Source organism: Lissotriton helveticus, chromosome 8 (assembly GCF_964261635.1).
Source record: "Lissotriton helveticus chromosome 8, aLisHel1.1, whole genome shotgun sequence".
Taxonomy (NCBI): domain Eukaryota; kingdom Metazoa; phylum Chordata; class Amphibia; order Caudata; family Salamandridae; genus Lissotriton; species Lissotriton helveticus.
In genome coordinates this window covers 1,524,624,043-1,524,641,879 of record NC_136069.1, presented here as the reverse complement: position 1 = coordinate 1,524,641,879, position 17,837 = coordinate 1,524,624,043, and the positions used below count along the sequence as shown (strand labels likewise).

The following is a 17,837-nucleotide window of genomic DNA, read 5'->3' as shown; positions in this document are numbered from 1 at the left end:
CGGGGAAGCCTGTTGGCTGTGAAGGCTGCGAGGGTATGGACGCAGTTGGAGCCTACCTCTGTGGCCACGAAAGGGGCAGAAGGTGGACTGGGGATAATGAGGGTCCACAGACAAAACAAATGACCTGGCTGCAGCTCTGCTGTCCTTAATGCACTCCGGTACAGAGTCAGTCTTCGCTCCAACACGACGAGAGCCATCAATGAGTATGTCCAAAAGTGAGGCTTAAACATCGTCTGAAAAGCCAGTGTTTATCAACCAGGGGTGGCTCCGCAAAACTACTAACTATGAAATAGCTCTACCCAGCGAGTCCGTCAAGTCTAGTCCACATCGTATGATAAACTTTGCTGCATCTCTCTAATGAGCAGTTACTTAGGAGATATGACCAGGCCTCCTCCGAGACCATAAGCGACACTTGCACAATCGAGTCCCAGTTCATATGGGAATATCGGCTCGAAAGGCACGTGTTATTTACCATTGCAGTGCAAGGCAGGTGGACGAGAACATTCTCTTGCAAAAGGTATCCAACCTCTAGGGTTGTCTATCCGGTGGAGTGGTAGGGAACACCCCAAGGTTGAATCTAAAGGCGCAAACTTGGCCACCAAACTCACTGGGGTGGTGTGCTGGGTAATGAAACTGGGGTCCGCAGAAACGGGTTTATGGCGGCAGGCAATTGTCCTATGTACAGGAGCCCCTGTGCAGAGCTTGGACCAGGCCTCAAGAAAGACGTTTTAAAAGTGTCACAATTTACAAAGTACAAGATTTTCAAAAGCGTCACAATTCCCACAGTGCAAGATGTTCTAAGCGTCACAATCCCCCCCCCCCCCCCCCCCCATTAAGTTAGCTGACCTAATAGCACGCTGCGCCCCTCATTTATTAGGACTAGCCATAACACCAGAGCGCGTCAGGGAAAAAGATGGCAGACAAAAGTGTTCAGACGGCGTGTAAAGTGCATATGCAGAATTTCCTCACTGTGCTGCCCCTAACCCTAAGTTTTAATTCCATCGCCAATTCTTCTAGCAGCAATCAGCACACAGTATAGGATACACAACTGTTAAAAAGAAACAATCATGCAGGATTTTTAAAAACTTCACAATTCCCCCTATGATGGTCGGAGGGAAACTAAAGGGGTTTGGAAGCTGCAGCTGCCTGGGGGATTAGGGAGGTGAACTGGCCCGACCTCTGGCTACCTGTTCCACGCGGTCTATGGTACTTGTGCTCTTGGCCATGAAAAGTCTGGAAAGCCTGTTGGCTGTGGTGGCTGGGGACATATGGACGCAGTTGGAGCCTACTTCTGTGGCCACAAAAGAGGCAGAAGGCGGACTGGGGGTGACAAGGGGCCATAGACAAGCCCAAAGACCAGGCTGTAGCTCTGCGGTTCTTAAAGCACTTCAGCGCTGAGTTTGTGTTCTCTCCAACAAGAGGCATGTCCATAAGTGAGGCCTGAACATCCCCTGAAAAGCCAGTGGTTTCAGCCTGGCATGGTGCCGGACAGCTACCAACGATGAAATTGCTCTACCCAGAAAGTTTGTTGAGTCTATGCCATACTGTATGGTAAACTTTGCTGCGTGGAGGCTTGGACCACCAAGCTCTCCGGGATGGTGTGCTGGGTAAGGAAACTGGGGTCCCCAGGAGTGACGCGATGGCGACAGACTATTGTCCTATGTACAGGAGCCCCATGTGCAGAGCTTGGACCAGGCCTCGAGAAGGACATCGGGAGGGGCTTCATTAAAGGGGAGTAAAGGTTAGGCTGGGGCAACTCCCGGCTGAAACAAGATGTTAATTTTGACTGTCACTGAGGATAGCCAAAGGTCCAAGGCCTCAGCCATCTCATGCACCACCATAGTGAAAGAAGCTCCCTCCTCTGTAGCCACGGTAGGAGGAGAGAACAAGTCAGTGTCACGAAAGTTGTCCTAGCCCACTGGCCTCCACCATTTCCCCTGTCAGTTGCCCGCATTCTCATCTAGGGGATGCTGATATCTGTAAGGGTCCTTGGACCTCTCCCATCCATTTCCCTCTTCAGGCTTGTTAATTGCAAAACGTACTGGCTCCGATCCAGAAAGCATAGTACCGATCTGCACCATTCCGGAGTCGGGAATAACGATGGGGATGGCGCTGCCCTGGGGTGTCGGTGGCACCAGGAGAGTTGGCACTGAAGCGGGTGCCGAGGAAGGTCTTGGTCTCGCCAGGGGCTCCGCTCCGGATCCAACATGTAATCAATGGGGCACAACTGGCGCCGGGGGGTAAACCCTCCAATGAGGATCCAGTGGGGGCTCCTCCTGTGCCTGTGAGGACCGAGGGCAACCCAGAGGGGCCAGGCCTCCCTAATATGAGGTGCATGGCCTCATAAAATTCCTTAAGATGGGCAAGTCGCTCCAACTACAGGAAAGCCAGGGAAGAGTAAAGAGGACCCTGACTTAAGCTCTCCTGAAGCGCAAGGCCTGCAGTGCCGACGTTCCTGAGCCTCATCAGAAGACGTAGACGGGTGGGGCTAAGTTGAAGACCTCTTCAACTTCTTGTGTTTGTGGGACTTAGTCAACGACTTAGGGTGGGGCGATGATCACCGGGTGAGGTTCCGGAGACAGTCCTGTGTACTTCTGTGCCACTGGGATATTGAGCATCTTGGGGTCCTCCTACGTCAGGCGGTGAGAAGCTTGAGTGATCACTCCCTCAGCACCATCCGGTGCATGGCGCAGCAGTATTCGCAGGTCTTGGAGTCGTAGTCCTTCTCCAAGCACCATAAGCAAGCCAAGTGTGGGTCTGTCATAGATATGGGTCTGTCATAGATATCTGCCTGTGACAGGCACCACATGATCTGAAATCAGCTGGTTTCTTTGGTTACATCCTGTAACATCAGGAGAGAAAATCTTTAAAAAAATGGTTCCACAAAAGTCGAGAAAAAAGCCAGTCACAAAATGACTGATGGTAGCTCTGACAGGATCAGCAGTATCTGGCGTAGAAAGGAAAGAACGGATGTCAGCATGCAGGAATGGCACCTATATAGGTACAGTGCACATAATTTCTGGCGCGGACGACACTGACGTGGAGCCGAACAATGCTACCTACCTGCGTGCACAGGTGTACTGCTCAAAAGCTTCTGGATCCGGTCTGACACCTAGGGAATATTCTATGGTAAGGAATCTGCAGATAGAAATCTTTATCAGATAGATATATACGGATAAAAAACAGGAAAAAAGTACTATGAGTGTGGCAGAGACAGGTCATGAGTAACACACATATTGCCCAAGATGTGTGTGTCCTAATGTGGTGGTGTTATTGGCTCAGTGAAAATGCTATGTTGCTTTGTTAATGTACTTTGTAAATATAAATAAATAAAATAAGAGTTACAAAAAACTAAACATAACCTGAGAAAGTAGAGTTTGAAAGTAAGGGCACAGGACCTTTAACTTGCAAGTGAAACAGAACGCTTCTTTAAAACTTCCATTGTAAAACTGTCTCCTGAATGCAGAAATGATTCGCTGTCAGAAGTAAAGTAAAACGCAATAATAACTGGACACAGCCACAATGGAGTGAGATAGCCACAACATGTAAAACCCATAGTTTTTGTTTGTTTTTGTTGGAATTTGGTTTTGAATGCGTTGTAGGTCAAGTACAGTACTGCCTTTTGGAAACCTACAAAAAATGCATGTGAATACATATCACAAATATGCCCTCTCCATAACTTATTTTTCAGTGACAAAAATAATAACATATCTGGAGCGAAGTCAACTCTTTTAGCATAATACAATCGCCATAGATGAATCCTTACATGTTAAAGACGCACACACATGAATTCTACAAATTCCAGGTTTGGTGTCAATCATATCATAAATGATTTATTCGAACATTAAAAAACATTGTCAATGAGTCCATTCTTTTAGGTCACTGCTTAGATGGGAAGCCACAGACAACTAAAGGTTTTCCATTGCCAGTAACAAGAACACTAGATTCTTTTATTCAGTTTTTATCTGGCAGATTTTAGATGTACTTTGACAAACCTCTACTTGTCAAACGGCAACACTATATATTCAAAACCTGCTAAGACATTCAGACACATTGTTAAAAAAACATACAGAAACGAGAAACCAATGCACCAGTTGACTTCAATTTGAAGTAGCTACTATGGGCACAAATGGACCAATCACATTTTAATCTCAGCCGAGAAATGTGCTGGCAGTCTATTTTCATGTATTGTATGCCATTATGCATGCATGTGAACAAAATACTCATTGGTTGGACCATCATTAGGCTGGTTGACTGCATCAGACATAGACCAGCTATATGTTTCTTCAAGTGCCTTCCAAACCTGGCTTATTAAGAATTAAGAAACATCAAGGAATATTCGATCTGGCCAGTTCACTGGATGTACTTTAACACACAACTCCTGAGTGACTCGATCACCATAAAATAGGCTTTAAGGCCTACATCAACAATGGCTTGGAGGTTCTTAATAACTTTTGTAACAGGGTGCAATTGTATCGATGGTACCTGTTTGAATTATTTTGTATATTTACTATTTAGTCCTTCACTGGGCACCAAATTATAAATACATTATTACAAAAACAGCACCACCATCCCATCAGATTAGCTTGGCATACCGATGTGCAAAGTCACTGTGAAGTTAAGCAAGTATGACATCCTGGGAGGATATTTCTGGGTATTAAAAGACCAGCCGAGGTATTGAGGAACTGGAAAAGTGGTTATTGGTGGTGTTTGGCATGATTTTACCAGTGTCAGAAGAACAGCTGATACGTTAACCCTCTAAGGTGCAGAAATTCGATGTGCACGTTCAACTTCGTAATGCTTCTTGCATGGTATCTTCCACTATGAAGTACCAATGACAATTGCCCAAGATGACTGGTTTTAAATTTGTTAGGCAGATTACTCAAATTTCACACATTGCATAACTTATGCAGTGCTGTTTGAGAAACTGTACACTACAATAGGTTTCAAAATTACAAATCTAAAAGGAGCTGCTAAAAAGTATTTTGCTTTTTTATTTCCCCACTTCTATATGGTCAGCTTTGTGTATCAAAGCTGCTTTAAATAAATTTAAAACTGAACCATCTACTGTAGGTTGTCTACGATTCACAAACACCACAGTAAAGTTGTATAATAGTTTATGTTTAACTGCCTGTTCATCGTAACCTAAGTAGCGAATATTTAAATATAATATATATCATATGAAAAAGCTAAAAGCACAAGTGCTTGTTCCCCCACCTCCCTCCCACCTAACCCCAAAAACTGAGGGACTTTTGAAACTGGAATGCATTTTATCCCACCCAATTCAAATGCTTGAGCACAGGAAATATAAAGTCAAAATGTACAAATACTTTGTTTATGTTACTCTTATAATCGGTACGCCTCATGAATGAAATTGCCCAGGACCACAAAATAAAAGAAAGATAAAAACATAAAAGGGAATTTACAGCAATTATTTGTCTTTAAAGGTCAAACTGGTCACTTCATAGAAAGACTGCAGGACTGGCAAACATTTGTGTATAAAAACGAAAGGATACTGTACTGGAGGAATTTTGGGAGGAGTAAAATAGCTTGTAGTAACTGGCCCAGTAAGAGAGCTACTGTGGAATAAATTAGCACAGAAATGGAAGGAAGTCTTATGGCTGTTCACTGTTACAGACGTAATCCACAAGGTCAGTTACGCTTAAAAGTTCATCTTCATCTTCCTCTGGTGCTACCACATCCTGCCCATTGTCTGTCCCATTTGGTGGCAAGCTTGTGTTAGGTGTGCTGTCCTTGGGGGCCTGAGACTTCTCACCTGGTTTACCAATTAAGTTCTCAATAGTTTTTTCCGGGCTCTGTCCATTGGTGGAAGGTAAGTCAACAAGACTGTAGTCCAAAGGGCTTTCTACCTTACCAACATTTTCAAAGTCATCTTCGTCATCACTCTCAATGCGGTAAGAAGACTTTTTTGTGCCTTCTTTATCTGAGGGCGGGACTGGCTTAGCTGCCGAAACTGATTTTTCTTCATCACAAGTGTTACCCAATCCAGCTGCCCTATTCTCATGATCATCATCATTCTCTTCATCGGTTTCTATGCGATTAATCCGTTTCCGGATTGGTGCCCCATTTTCCTGCTCTGAAGGTTCATCATCTGAACTTCTGGTCAGTTTTCGGAGGGAATGTTTCTTCTTTTTCCTCAGTACCTCATTTTCAGAATCCTTGGATCCAAAGCTTTCTGAAAATTGAAAGAGCAGCCAAATGGTTATCGCATAATTATGCACTGTCAGCAAGAACTAATTTCATTTAAATGTGAACTAGTATCAGTCACATACATAAAAAAAAAAAAAAGTAAAACAAGACGTATGGCACTTGCAGCATTCATTATGCTACAACTACATTCAGATACAATACCCAGCTCATTTTTGGCTTCATTATTATAGATTAAACCTTTAATCCATATATGCTGGCTAGGGGCCTTTGGTATCTCAAGGAAATCCTCCCTGTGTCCTAAAGCGTAGAAAATCCAACAAAATAAAAATCTGGTTGAGGGAACTTTTCCGCCCAAGGTAGCCATCAGGGTTGTGGTGACTAAAACCATGCGGTCTTTGGACATTGAGATTACTTATGTCCGATATTGTTCTAAAGCACAAAGTAGCTTGCTTTGCTGCAGAAAATCTAGGTAACTGTTATTAGCGCTCTGTCTTTGACATCGTGAGCACCTATCACTTCATCAACATTTTTTGTAAGCTACTTGGCTGACGTATGGTCCGAGACTTAAACAAAAAAGTTTCCTTTTCACTGCTAGGAGAGTACTATAATCTGTTGTTATTCATAAGATAGCAACATGCTTAAATCACAATTACCTACCTTCAGCTCTAGCATTCATCTATATTAATCCTTTTTGTGTTGTATTACATAGGTTACAACTTTGTTATTTTGTCACAGGCCCACATCTTGTATGGAACTGTGATTAAATAAGGCATAGCTTCTTTGATTCTCCCCACATTCACATTACATGATGTTGTAGTAAATCGTTGTTTGAATTTTTATCTTTAATTTTGTTGAGATTTATAAAGGTATCTGAAGAAAACAAACCTCAACATCCTTCAAATTCCATCCTCCTCCTCGATTTTTTTGAGGATGATATCAAATACGTTGTTCACTCCCAAGATCCACAAGATGGAAAAATGATTTGATTTTGTAAGCTGTTATTGTTCTCCATCAAGGGAATTCCAGGAAGAGCCTACAACTAAGTGCAGTACCCGAGAACACTTGACAAGAGAAACTACTTCTTATACCTGCACATATTCTTTTCTTTTATCCAATTACACTTTAAAATTATCACTGCCGGTATTCCAGGCAAGATGGCGAACTTTTAAAAGACTCTCATAATAGATCCTTCCTGCTTAAAAGACTAAAACGGACAGTGACTGATACTTTGAGTTAACCTGACATTCATGGGAATTGCTGTGGCTTGTTGGGAAGGTGTGCAGACCCAGCACACTGCAATCAAGGCGGCAACTCCTTGGGGTCTCATTGGGAGCAGCAATGTGAGCATGTGAGGGAGTCTGCAGCAGCTTGGGTAACAGAGTAAAGGGGGCTACAATGCCATGCTGCTGTACCCCTTGGTTTGTAGTTCTGCTTGGGATGCTGTGGAGAGCGGAATGGTCTATTGCCTCATGACGGGTAATAAGAGATACAAGTCCTTTTAACATAGAACAGTAGAGGCATTACAATTGCAGGAAAAGATAAGATAATTTCATACTTGAAAAGACAGGGAGTACATTTTGCCTTCCTAGATGAGGCTCGCACAACAGGGCAAACGGGAACTAGGTTAAAGAGGTGGAGGGAACAGGTGTTCCATACTGCCTTTTCCAACAATGATAGGAGTACTTTAATAAGGTTAATACAGGGATATCCTTTTTCACGGACATAATAGTATAGTAGTGAAGGACACAGAGGGTAGAGAGGTTCTCGTAATGTGCAGACTAGAGGGAGAGAAACATTACTGGTATTTATGCACTTAATAGTGACCAGGAAACCTTTTCATAATTTAGCTTCACATATAGCACACTTGATACACGTGCACACACTAAGCGGTGGCGACTTCAATGGTGTCATAGATACATATCTGAACAGGTCACTTACACTGCTACTGTAATCACATAGTACGAGCGGCAAAGTGGTGAGATCAGTAAGGATGCGCAGTGTAGATTTCTGATTAGAACATTGGAATGATGGGAGCTCCACTGAAGACAATGGAGTAGCTCCGGGCTTCTAATGGCTGGTAGAAGCCCGGAACTCCCGACATTTCAATGTTTGTCTTCAAATTTTCCCTATTTAATTTAGAACATTCTACCTTTAGTGGGCAGAATGTTCTGACAGCCTTATAGCCCTTCTGCCTTAGGCTATACCGATTGTTAAAGGCCCTCTCCCTCGTTATAGGTGCGAGGCGCTAGAATTCGGGTTTCAGGGACTTTCACAACCGGTACTGCCCTCAGCAGCAATGCTATGATGTAGCTGTATAGCCTGCCGAGCCGAAGGGAGCAGGACTTTAATAGCCATTATAGCCCACCTACGAAGGGCTTTAAGGCTATTAGAACATTCTGCCACTAGAGGGCAGAATGTCTAACAAATAAAACAAAGGTCTCGGAGCCCGAGAGGGTTTAAATCCCCATGGGCTCCGAGAGGCCTTTGTAAAACAACATTGGAATGTTGCTTTGTGGGCTTTTACCAGCCAGTAGAAGCTCAGAGCACTCCACTGTATTCAATACAGTGCTCTGCATTCCAATTTTATTATATAGTTTATTAGCAACCCCACCAGCAGTCTAATCCTGAACCCAGCTGCAACTGCCAGCCCTCAGCACCTTCCCTCCACAATAAGCACCCCAACATTCTGAACATTCCCAGTGTTCTTTGAATAACAATAACAGACGAAAGTACGGTACCTTAGCACACAACACAAAGGCATTCACAGGGTGGGCTGATAGCTGGGAGCAAATAGATACTTGACGAATCATCCACCCAGTCGACGGGATTAAATAAATAAATATATATCACTGGTATATGACCATCATGCCTGATTAGGCACAATCCTTTTATATTTCGCAACTGTAAGCCCCTTGTTTGTCAAGATCAACATGTGGGAAAAACATTATCTGACGATAACCAACTGGTAATCTCTCTACATTGGGGAAGGAACAGAGTAGTAATTCCAACTTGGCAGCTACAAGCTGGCTGAGTTAACAATGCAATAAAAGAGGGCAGGCAGACTTATATTGCCGCAAATGGGGGGGGGGAGGGAGGGATGGCACGTGAAAACCGTGAGAAGATAACTCCTCTGGGAAAAAGAGCAATGCTGTACTCTTGAAGGAGCTTAACAGTTTAGGGTTCATGGATTCATTCCTCAGTGACACAAGGAAGGGGGTAGGGTGGGAGGATGTTTAGCCTGGCTGATCAAGTCAGACACACAGTGCACCTGAACCAAAGCTACTCTTGATTGCCATCGGTGGTCTACTTCCAGGCAGAAATTAACTCAGCCTCTGCCAAAGATTGCTGCCAATTGTATAAGAAGAAAGAGGAGGTTAATGTTGAAGACCTAGACAATTATGCAAAGACAATTCACGTCGGGATACTAACTCCTTCGCAGCAAGATGCTTAGATGCACCTATGTCATTCTAAAAGATTAGAAAGGAATATGCTACTTACCAGTATGCATCTGTTCTTGGCATAGAGGGCTGCAGAGTGGTACATTTATGAATAGATCGCCATCTGGTGTTGGGCTCGGATGATTGCACTTGTTTTTCTTCTGGAGAAGTCTGTCGTCATAGATGACTCTTCCTCTTGTTGTTAGTGCGCATGGGCATCGGCTCCATCCTTAGATTGTTTTGCCATAGTAGGGTTAGATGGAGTAGTGTAGTATAATACATAAAGATATGCCCATGTAAGTGTATCTAAATAAGATAATGTTGGGACAGACACAGGTTTCCGGGGAGGCAGGGAGGGCATGTACCACTCTGCAGCCCTCTATGCCAAGAACAGATGCATACTGGTAAGTAGCATATTCAGTTCGAGGCATATGGGCTGCAGATGGTACATTTATGAATAGATTGTACAGCAGTTACCTCCCTAGCGGTGGTCACCAGTGTCTGTCGCAACTGTTTGAAATAGAGTTTTTAATACAGCTTGGCCCACTCTGGCTTGTTGTGCAGCCTGTACATCAACACAGTAGTGCTTTGTGAATGTATGTGGTGTAGACCAAGTTGCTGCTCTACATATGTCATCTAGGGGAATGTTCCCTAAGAATGCCATAGATGCTCCTAGTTTTCGTGTAGAATGAGCTCTAGGAGGAACAGTTAATGTTCTCTTTGCTTTAATGTAACATATTTGTATACATCTTACAATCCATCTAGCGATGCCTGCTTTAGAGATAGGATTGCCCTTATGTGTTGGGGAAAATGCTACAAATAGTTGTTTAGTTTTCCTGAAGTTTTGTGTTCTTTCTATGTAGTACAAAATGGCTCTTTTGACATCTAGTGTATGTAGAGCCCTTTCTGCTACCGTCTGTGGCTTTGGAAAGAAGACTGGTAGTTCCACTGGCTGGTTGATGTGAAATGCTGAAATTACTTTAGGCAAGAACTTTGGGTTTGTTCTAAGAACCACTTTATTCTGGTGTAACTGTAGGAATGGTTCTTGTATTGTCAATGCCTGTAATTCACTTACTCTCCTGAGTGAGGTAATGGCTATAAGGAAAGCCACCTTCCATGTAAGGAATTGTATTTCGCACCTATGCATAGGTTCGAAAGGTGGCCCCATTAGTCTGGTGAGTACTACGTTGAGGTTCCAGACTGGGGAAGGTGGTAATCTTGGTGGAATGACTCTTTTAAGGCCTTCCATGAAGGCTTTTATCGCTGGTACTCTGAACAGTGATATGTGCTGCCTGTTTTGTAGGTACGCTGCTATAGCTGCTAGGTGTACCCTGATAGATGTGTACGCTAGATTACATTGCTGTAAGTGTAATAAGTAGCAAATAATCTCCTTTGTTGATACGTCCAGAGGGTTGATATTGTTATTAGCACAGTGTATAGCAAACCTCTTCCACTTAGCTGCATAGCATGCTCTGGTGGTGGGACGTCTCGCTTGTTTAATTATCTCCATGCAATTTGGGGGTAGATCTAAGTACCCAAATTCTAGGATTTCAGGAGCCAGATCGCTAGGTTCAATTGTGTGGGATCTGGGTGCATTATTTCTCCATGGTTCTGTGTAAGGTGCATGGGTAGAATTCGTAGCTTTTGATGTGGCACATGTGAGAGTTGCAGGAGCGTGGTGAACCACGGTTGTCTTGCCCACGTGGGTGCTACTAGTATCATGGTCATTGAGTGTTGTTGTAGTTTTCTGACCACTAATGGGATTAGTGGGAGAGGGGGAAAAGCGTATGCAAATTTGTTGGACCAATTTATCCATAACGCATTGCCCTGCGACAGGTGGTGCGGGTACCTGGACGCGAAGTTTTGGCATTTTGCGTTCTGATGAGTGGCAAAGAGGTCTATCTCTGGCTGTCCCCATCTTTGGAAGAATGGCTGCAGTATTTGTTGGTGCAGTTCCCATTCGTGTATTTGTTCCGACTGTCTGCTTAAGATGTCTGCTATCTGGTTTTGGACTCCTGGTAGGTGTTCGGCTAACAGATAGATGTTTTGAGGAATGGCCCATCTCCAGATTTCCTGTGCTAGTCTGGATAGTTGGAGAGAGTGCGTCCCCCCTGTTTTTGAATATAATACATTGCTGTCATGTTGTCTGTTCTGATCAGGACTGCTTTGTTGGTAACCTGTATTTGGAAGGCTTTCAATGCTAGAAACACCGCTAGTAGTTCTAGGTAATTGATGTGCAGTCTTTTTTCCTGCACACTCCACCTTCCTTGTACTGTGTATTTCTCCATATGTGCTCCCCATCCTGTGAGCGATGCGTCCGCTGTTATTGTCACCTGTGGAATTGGTTCTAGGAACGACCGCCCCTTGGCAATGTTTGTTGTGTTCCACCACTTCAGAGAGCGGTGTGTGCGGTCGTCTACCAACACCAGATCTGTAATCTGTCCTTGAGCCTGATTCCACTGTGTCGCTAAGCATTCTTGTAGCGGACGCATTTGTAGTTTGGCATATGGTATTAGCAGTATGCAGGATGACATCATCCCTAATAGCTGCATGAACACTCTTGCTGGTAGTGAGTGTTGTGGCTGGAATCTTTGAATGATTGTAAGCATTGTTTGGATCCTGACTGGATTGGGGTATACTTTGGCTTTTTCTGTGTCTATAGTAGCCCCCAGATATTGTTGAACCTTGCTTGGTTGTAGGTGTGACTTTGTGTAGTTCACCGTGAACCCTAGCTGGTGTAGTAGCTGAATTGTCTTTTGTGTGTTTTGAAGACATTCCTCTTGTGACTTGGCCTTTATTAGCCAGTCGTCCAAGGATGGGAAGACATGTATTTGTTGTCTTCTTAGGTGAGCTGCCACCACTGCTAGGCATTTTGTGAACACCCTTGGTGCCGTTGTGACACCAAACGGAAGGACTTTGAACTGATAATGTTGTCCTTCTACCACAAACCTGAGGTATTTCCTGTGGGCTTTGTGAATCGGGATATGAAAGTAAGCGTCTTTTAGATCCAGTGTAGAAAGAAAGTCCCCTTTCTTCAGTAAAGGAAGTACCTGTTGGAGCGTGACCATGTGGAAATGTTCCGAATTTATGTATGCGTTGAGAGGTCTTAGGTCCAGTATCGGTCTTAGAGACCCATCCTTTTTGGGAATTAGGAAGTATAGGGAGTATACTCCTGTTCCTTGTTGGTGCTGTGGAACCTTCTCTATGGCATGTTTTCCTAGCAGGGATAGTACTTCCTGCTTTAACAGTGTCAGGTGATCTTGTTTCATTGGACGCTGTTTGGGGGGGATGTTTGGTGGGGTAGATGTGAGTTCCAGGCAATAACCATGTTGGATAATTTGTCTCACCCACCTGTCTGATGTGATGTTTTCCCAGACAGGTAGGAACTGTGATAGGCGTCCCCCGACCGGTGTTATATGGTCTGGGGGGAGCTGTATGAAGTCACTGCTTTGGGGTTGGAGAGTTGCGATTGTTGTTGTTTCCGCGACCTCTACCCTTGTTGTTGTTACCTCTGTAACTACCTCTAGAATTACCTCTGGGTGATGTAGGTGTAAAGGAGGTTTGTTGCTGGCTTGTACCTGTATTTTTGGATCCTCCTCTATAGGTGGACCTACGAAAGGAACCTCTTTGTGTCGGCTGTTGCAATGCTCCCATTGATTTAGCCATTTCCGTATCCTTTTTCATCTTTTCTAAGGCCTCATCTGTCCCTGTGCCGAAAAGTGTTTTCCCATCAAAAGGTTGGTTCAGTAACGATGTTTGTACCTCTTGTTTGAACCCTGATACCCTGAGCCATGCATGTCTCCTTAACATGATGCTTGTGTTTGTAGATCTTGCCGCAGTGTCTGCTGCGTCTAGGGCGCACTTTATGGAAGTGTTAGTAATTAACTTCCCTTCTTGTATGAGTTGATCTGCCCTCTTTTGATGTTCTTTAGGGAGATGTGTGATGAGTTTTTCTAATTCATCATAATGCGCTCTGTCATACCTTGCAAGTAGTGCCTGTGTATTAGCTATGCGCCAGCTGTTTGCCGCTTGAGATGCTACTCTCTTGCCAGAAGCATCTATTAGCTTAGACTCTTTGTCAGGAGGTGGAGCTTCTCCTGTAGATAAAGAGTTTGCTCTCTTACGAGCGTTTGTGACCACTAGTGAGTCTAGAGGAATTTGCCCTTTAATGTATATTGGGTCTTTTGGAGCTGCCCTATATTTCTTATCGATTCTTGGGTTCAGTACCCTAGCCCTCACTGGGTCTTTGAATATCTCTGATGTATGACTGAGAAGGCCCTTAAGCATTGGTAGTGTTCCTGATGTTCTTTGTGCAGTAGGTAGTGTTTCTAATAAGAAATCCTCTATTTGAGGTTCTGCATGTAGTTCTACCTTGTGATATGTTGCTGCTCTATTAATGAGTTGCGCAGACCCAGTATTATCATCAGGAGGTGAAGGTTTTGAAGGATACATTTCAGGGTCGTTATCGTTATCTGACCCTACATTGTACTCTTCCCATGGGTCTGCCTCCTCTGGGATTGTGTCTTCATCATCCCCAGGATGTTCCCCCTCCCCTGTGTCACTCTCTACATCTGTTGTAGGTGTAGATGGTCGTGTGGGAGGAATATTTGGTCTATTGTGAGGAAGAGGAGAAGATGGTGTGTGTCTAGGTTTTGGAGAAGGGGGAGGAGTTGTATTTGTCCCCATTGTTCTCTTCTTCGGATGGGTTTTGTCGTCCGAATGTTCATTGTTCCTCTTTTTAGGTAGTTCTGTGACTACCTTGCCAGTTTTTGGATCAATAAACAGAGTCTTTTGTTTAGGATCTGTCTTGTATTCCTGTGTCGGTACCGCAGTTTTCGGTTCCGAAAGGTGTTTTTTCTTCTGACTGTCCATTTGCATTTTCGGCACCGAGATTTTATTCGGATCCGATGTTTTCGGTATCGAAGATGTCCCCGGTGTCGAGGGTGTTTTCGACGTCGAAACGTGTTTCGGTGTCGACATGGACTGCTTCGACTTCGAGCTTTCCTTGACTTGGAGTTTCGGTGTCGATGTGGTCCGTTTATCGGAACCACCATGATGGGAGACCGAGTGTTTCGGTTTCGGTTTCGTTGCCGGGCTCGAAGGCGGGGCGTCGGAAACTTTTTTCGGTTGTCTGACCGGGCTCGAGGGCGGGGTCGACACCGTGCGGGGTCTGTTCTTTGGTAAAGGGACGTCGTCACTCACGGTTTGTTGGACGTCGATTTCCTCGACGTCGGACTCGTCCACTTCAGACCCCGCCTCGTCGGCCTCTTCTTCCTCCTCTTCTGGGTGCTGGTCCTCGAACAGCTCCGGGATTGCTTGTGACTGCATTCTCGATACCTCGTGTCTTCGGGCTCGACGGTTTCTAATCGTCGATTTTGAAGAGAACGCTGCACAGGCCTCACAGTCCCTGGATTCGTGTTCAGGGGACAAGCAGAGGTTGCACACCTCGTGTAGGTCCTTGTGTGGGAACTTAGCACCACACGTTGGACATTTTTTGAATGGAGTCCTTTCCATGGACCCTGGGCTGGACTACTTCGAGTTTCTCGTAGTCGTCGTCCTTTGAAACGCGGCGGTATGGAAGTGAAGTCGCGTTCGATAACAATACCGTCGAATTGTAAAGGGTTACGCGCCGAATATAACCTTCTTTATCGAAGTCTGTCCGGAGCGCTTCGATCCTCATCCGAACCCGATGGCGGAAAAAAACAATCTAAGGATGGAGCCGATGCCCATGCGCACTAACACCAAGAGGAGGAGTCATCTATGACGACAAAGACTTCTCCAGAAGAAAAACAAGTGCAATCATCCGAGCCCAACACCAGATGGCGATCTATTCATAAATGTACCATCTGCAGCCCATATGCCTCGAACAGTAATTTCTAAACTAGCAAATAGAATCACACCAGAAACTGACAGTTTAACCACTGAGTTTTACTCTATCATCGCCATATCCTGGTACCACGAGTTGGCATGGCATGTCATACAATCAGAGAGGCGCTGATAGTGTTCCTCCCAAAGCTTAGAAGTGATTGCCTCAAAAAATATCCTATACTGCAGACCCCTATTACTGAGTGGCAGCTAAAGGTACTGTGAGGGTAATCTCCCACATAATCCACCCTGATCAGAACGTATTTGTACCAGCGCAATCTCCCAGGTTAAGGCGGAAAACACGGATCATCATTTTCTTGCTGTAGTGAAATCTACAGATCTGGAAAAAGGAATTTGATACATTAGGGTGGCAATATTTATTCACAACACTGAGGAGGCTAGGCATGGGATTCGAAGTGATGGTGTGGATCTCTCTGCAATGTACTGACCCTGTGGCCAGAGTATGCAGTTGACAGATAATACAAGCATACAAGGCTGGGAAGAGGGACTTGATAGGGCTGTTCCCTGGTTAGTGTGCTTAAGGGGGTTGGGTAGCAATCTGGGTATGGAACTGACTTACCCAACTCATGTCATTTTATTGTATGCTGACAATACTTTTGTATTTGAGTGATGTAACATTGGGACTGGTTACAGTGAATGCGCTACTCTAATCATCTAGCAAGATGTACCAACAACAAGGTATCTGCGGGAGCTCATGCACCTTCCTGATTAGAGACCAAGATGACTCACTGTGAGGGAACCTACTTAATGCATCCCTAATATGAGGAGTGAACTTGGTCATCGAAGCCTACAGAGGCAGACAAATATCATAGCAGGCAAAGACAGGCAACTCTTAATGCCCTGAAGAGTAGTGCCAACTTTTGGAAGAAACTCCCATTGATGGTAAAATGTACAATAGTGTTAACTAAAACGGTGGCCCTGCAATTATTACATTTATTTTGCAACGCTCCCTGTAATCTTACTGGCTTACTTAAGAAACTAAGGGCCAGATGTACGACGCGGAAAATAGTGCCTCGCAAATTGCGAGTCTGAATTTGGGAGGCGCTACTTTGCATGTACAACAGTCAATCAATCAATCAATCAATCAATCAGAGGTTTGTGTAGCGCGCTACTCACCCGTGATGGTCTCAAGGGGCGGGGGGGGGGTCTGGGGGGTCTTGACGGGGGGAGCAGTTCCGGATCAGTCGAAGAGCTAGGTCTTGAGGTCCTTCTTGAATGTGTGCAGGGTCGGGGAGCTCGTTCCAGGTCTTGGCTGCGATGTAGGGGAAGGCTCTCCCACTGTTCTGTTTCTGCGGATGGACTTCTGCCAGGGCGAGGTCGGGGGAGCGGAGGTTCCTTTGGGGTACGTGGAAGGATACTCGGTCATTCAGGTATTTGGGTCCGATGTTGTTGAGGGATTTGTAGGCGTGGGTGAGCAGTTTGAAGGTGATCCTCTTCTTGACGGGGAGCCAGGGGAGGCCTCGTAGGTGTTGGTTCATGTGCTTGTGCCACGGTGTCCCGAGGATGAGTCTGGCTGCGCCGTTCTGGATGGTTTGGAGTTTGTGTAGAAGAGTTCTGTTGAGTCCGGCGTAGAGGGCGTTGCCATAGTCAAGTCTGCTGGTTATGAGTGCGTGGGTGATAGTCTTTCTGCAGTCAGGGGGGATCCATTTAAATGTCTTACGGAGGATGCAAAGGCAGTTGAAGCTAGTGGAGGAGACGGCGTTGATCTGGTGGTTCATGGAGAGAGAGGAGTCCAGGATGATGCTGAGGTTGCGGGAGTGGTCTGCCGGTGTGGGGTGAGGTCCCGAGGGCGAAGGGCCACCAGGTGTTGTCTCAGGCGGAGGTGCAGGGTCCGAGGATAAGGACCTCTGTCTTCTCCGAGTTAAGCTTCAGGCAGCTGTTGTTCATCCAGGTTGCCATGTTCTTCATTCCTTCCTGGAAGCAGAGTCTGTTGTCTTCGGGATTCTTCGTGAGTGAGAGGATGAGCTGGGTGTCGTCGGCGTAGGATACGATGCTGAACCCATGCTGTCTGACATTGGCGGCAAGGGGGGCCATGTAGATGTTGAAGAACGTCGGGCTGAGTGATGATCCTTGGGGTACTCCGCAGTTTATGTCAGTGGGTTCGGAGAGGAAGGGGGGGTGTCTGATCCTCTGGGTTCTGCCGGAGAGGAAGGATTGGATCCAGTCAAGTGCGGCTCCTTGTATCCCTGCATCATAGAGTCTGGTGGCTAGCGTGCAATGTGAGACAGTGTCCAAGGCTGCGGAGAGGTCTAGAAGGATGAGGGTCGCGGTGTGTCCCTGGTCTAATAGCATGCAGAATGTCGTCAGTGGCGGCGAGGAGGGCGGTCTCAGTGCAGTGGTTGC

The 17,837-nt window shown here is 45.3% G+C and overlaps 1 protein-coding gene across 1 annotated transcript in view; it reads right to left on the bottom strand.

The window, feature by feature from the left end:
* Positions 1 to 3,806: 3,806 nt before the first annotated feature.
* The window catches only part of RSF1 (remodeling and spacing factor 1), a 713,574-nt gene continuing 699,543 nt past the window's right edge, over positions 3,807 to 17,837 (bottom strand). The window contains exon 16 of the mRNA XM_078658500.1: positions 3,807 to 6,196. Within this exon, the coding sequence (XP_078514626.1) occupies positions 5,616 to 6,196 (581 nt within the window). The 3' untranslated portion in view covers positions 3,807 to 5,615. The remainder of the gene's footprint in view (positions 6,197 to 17,837) is intronic.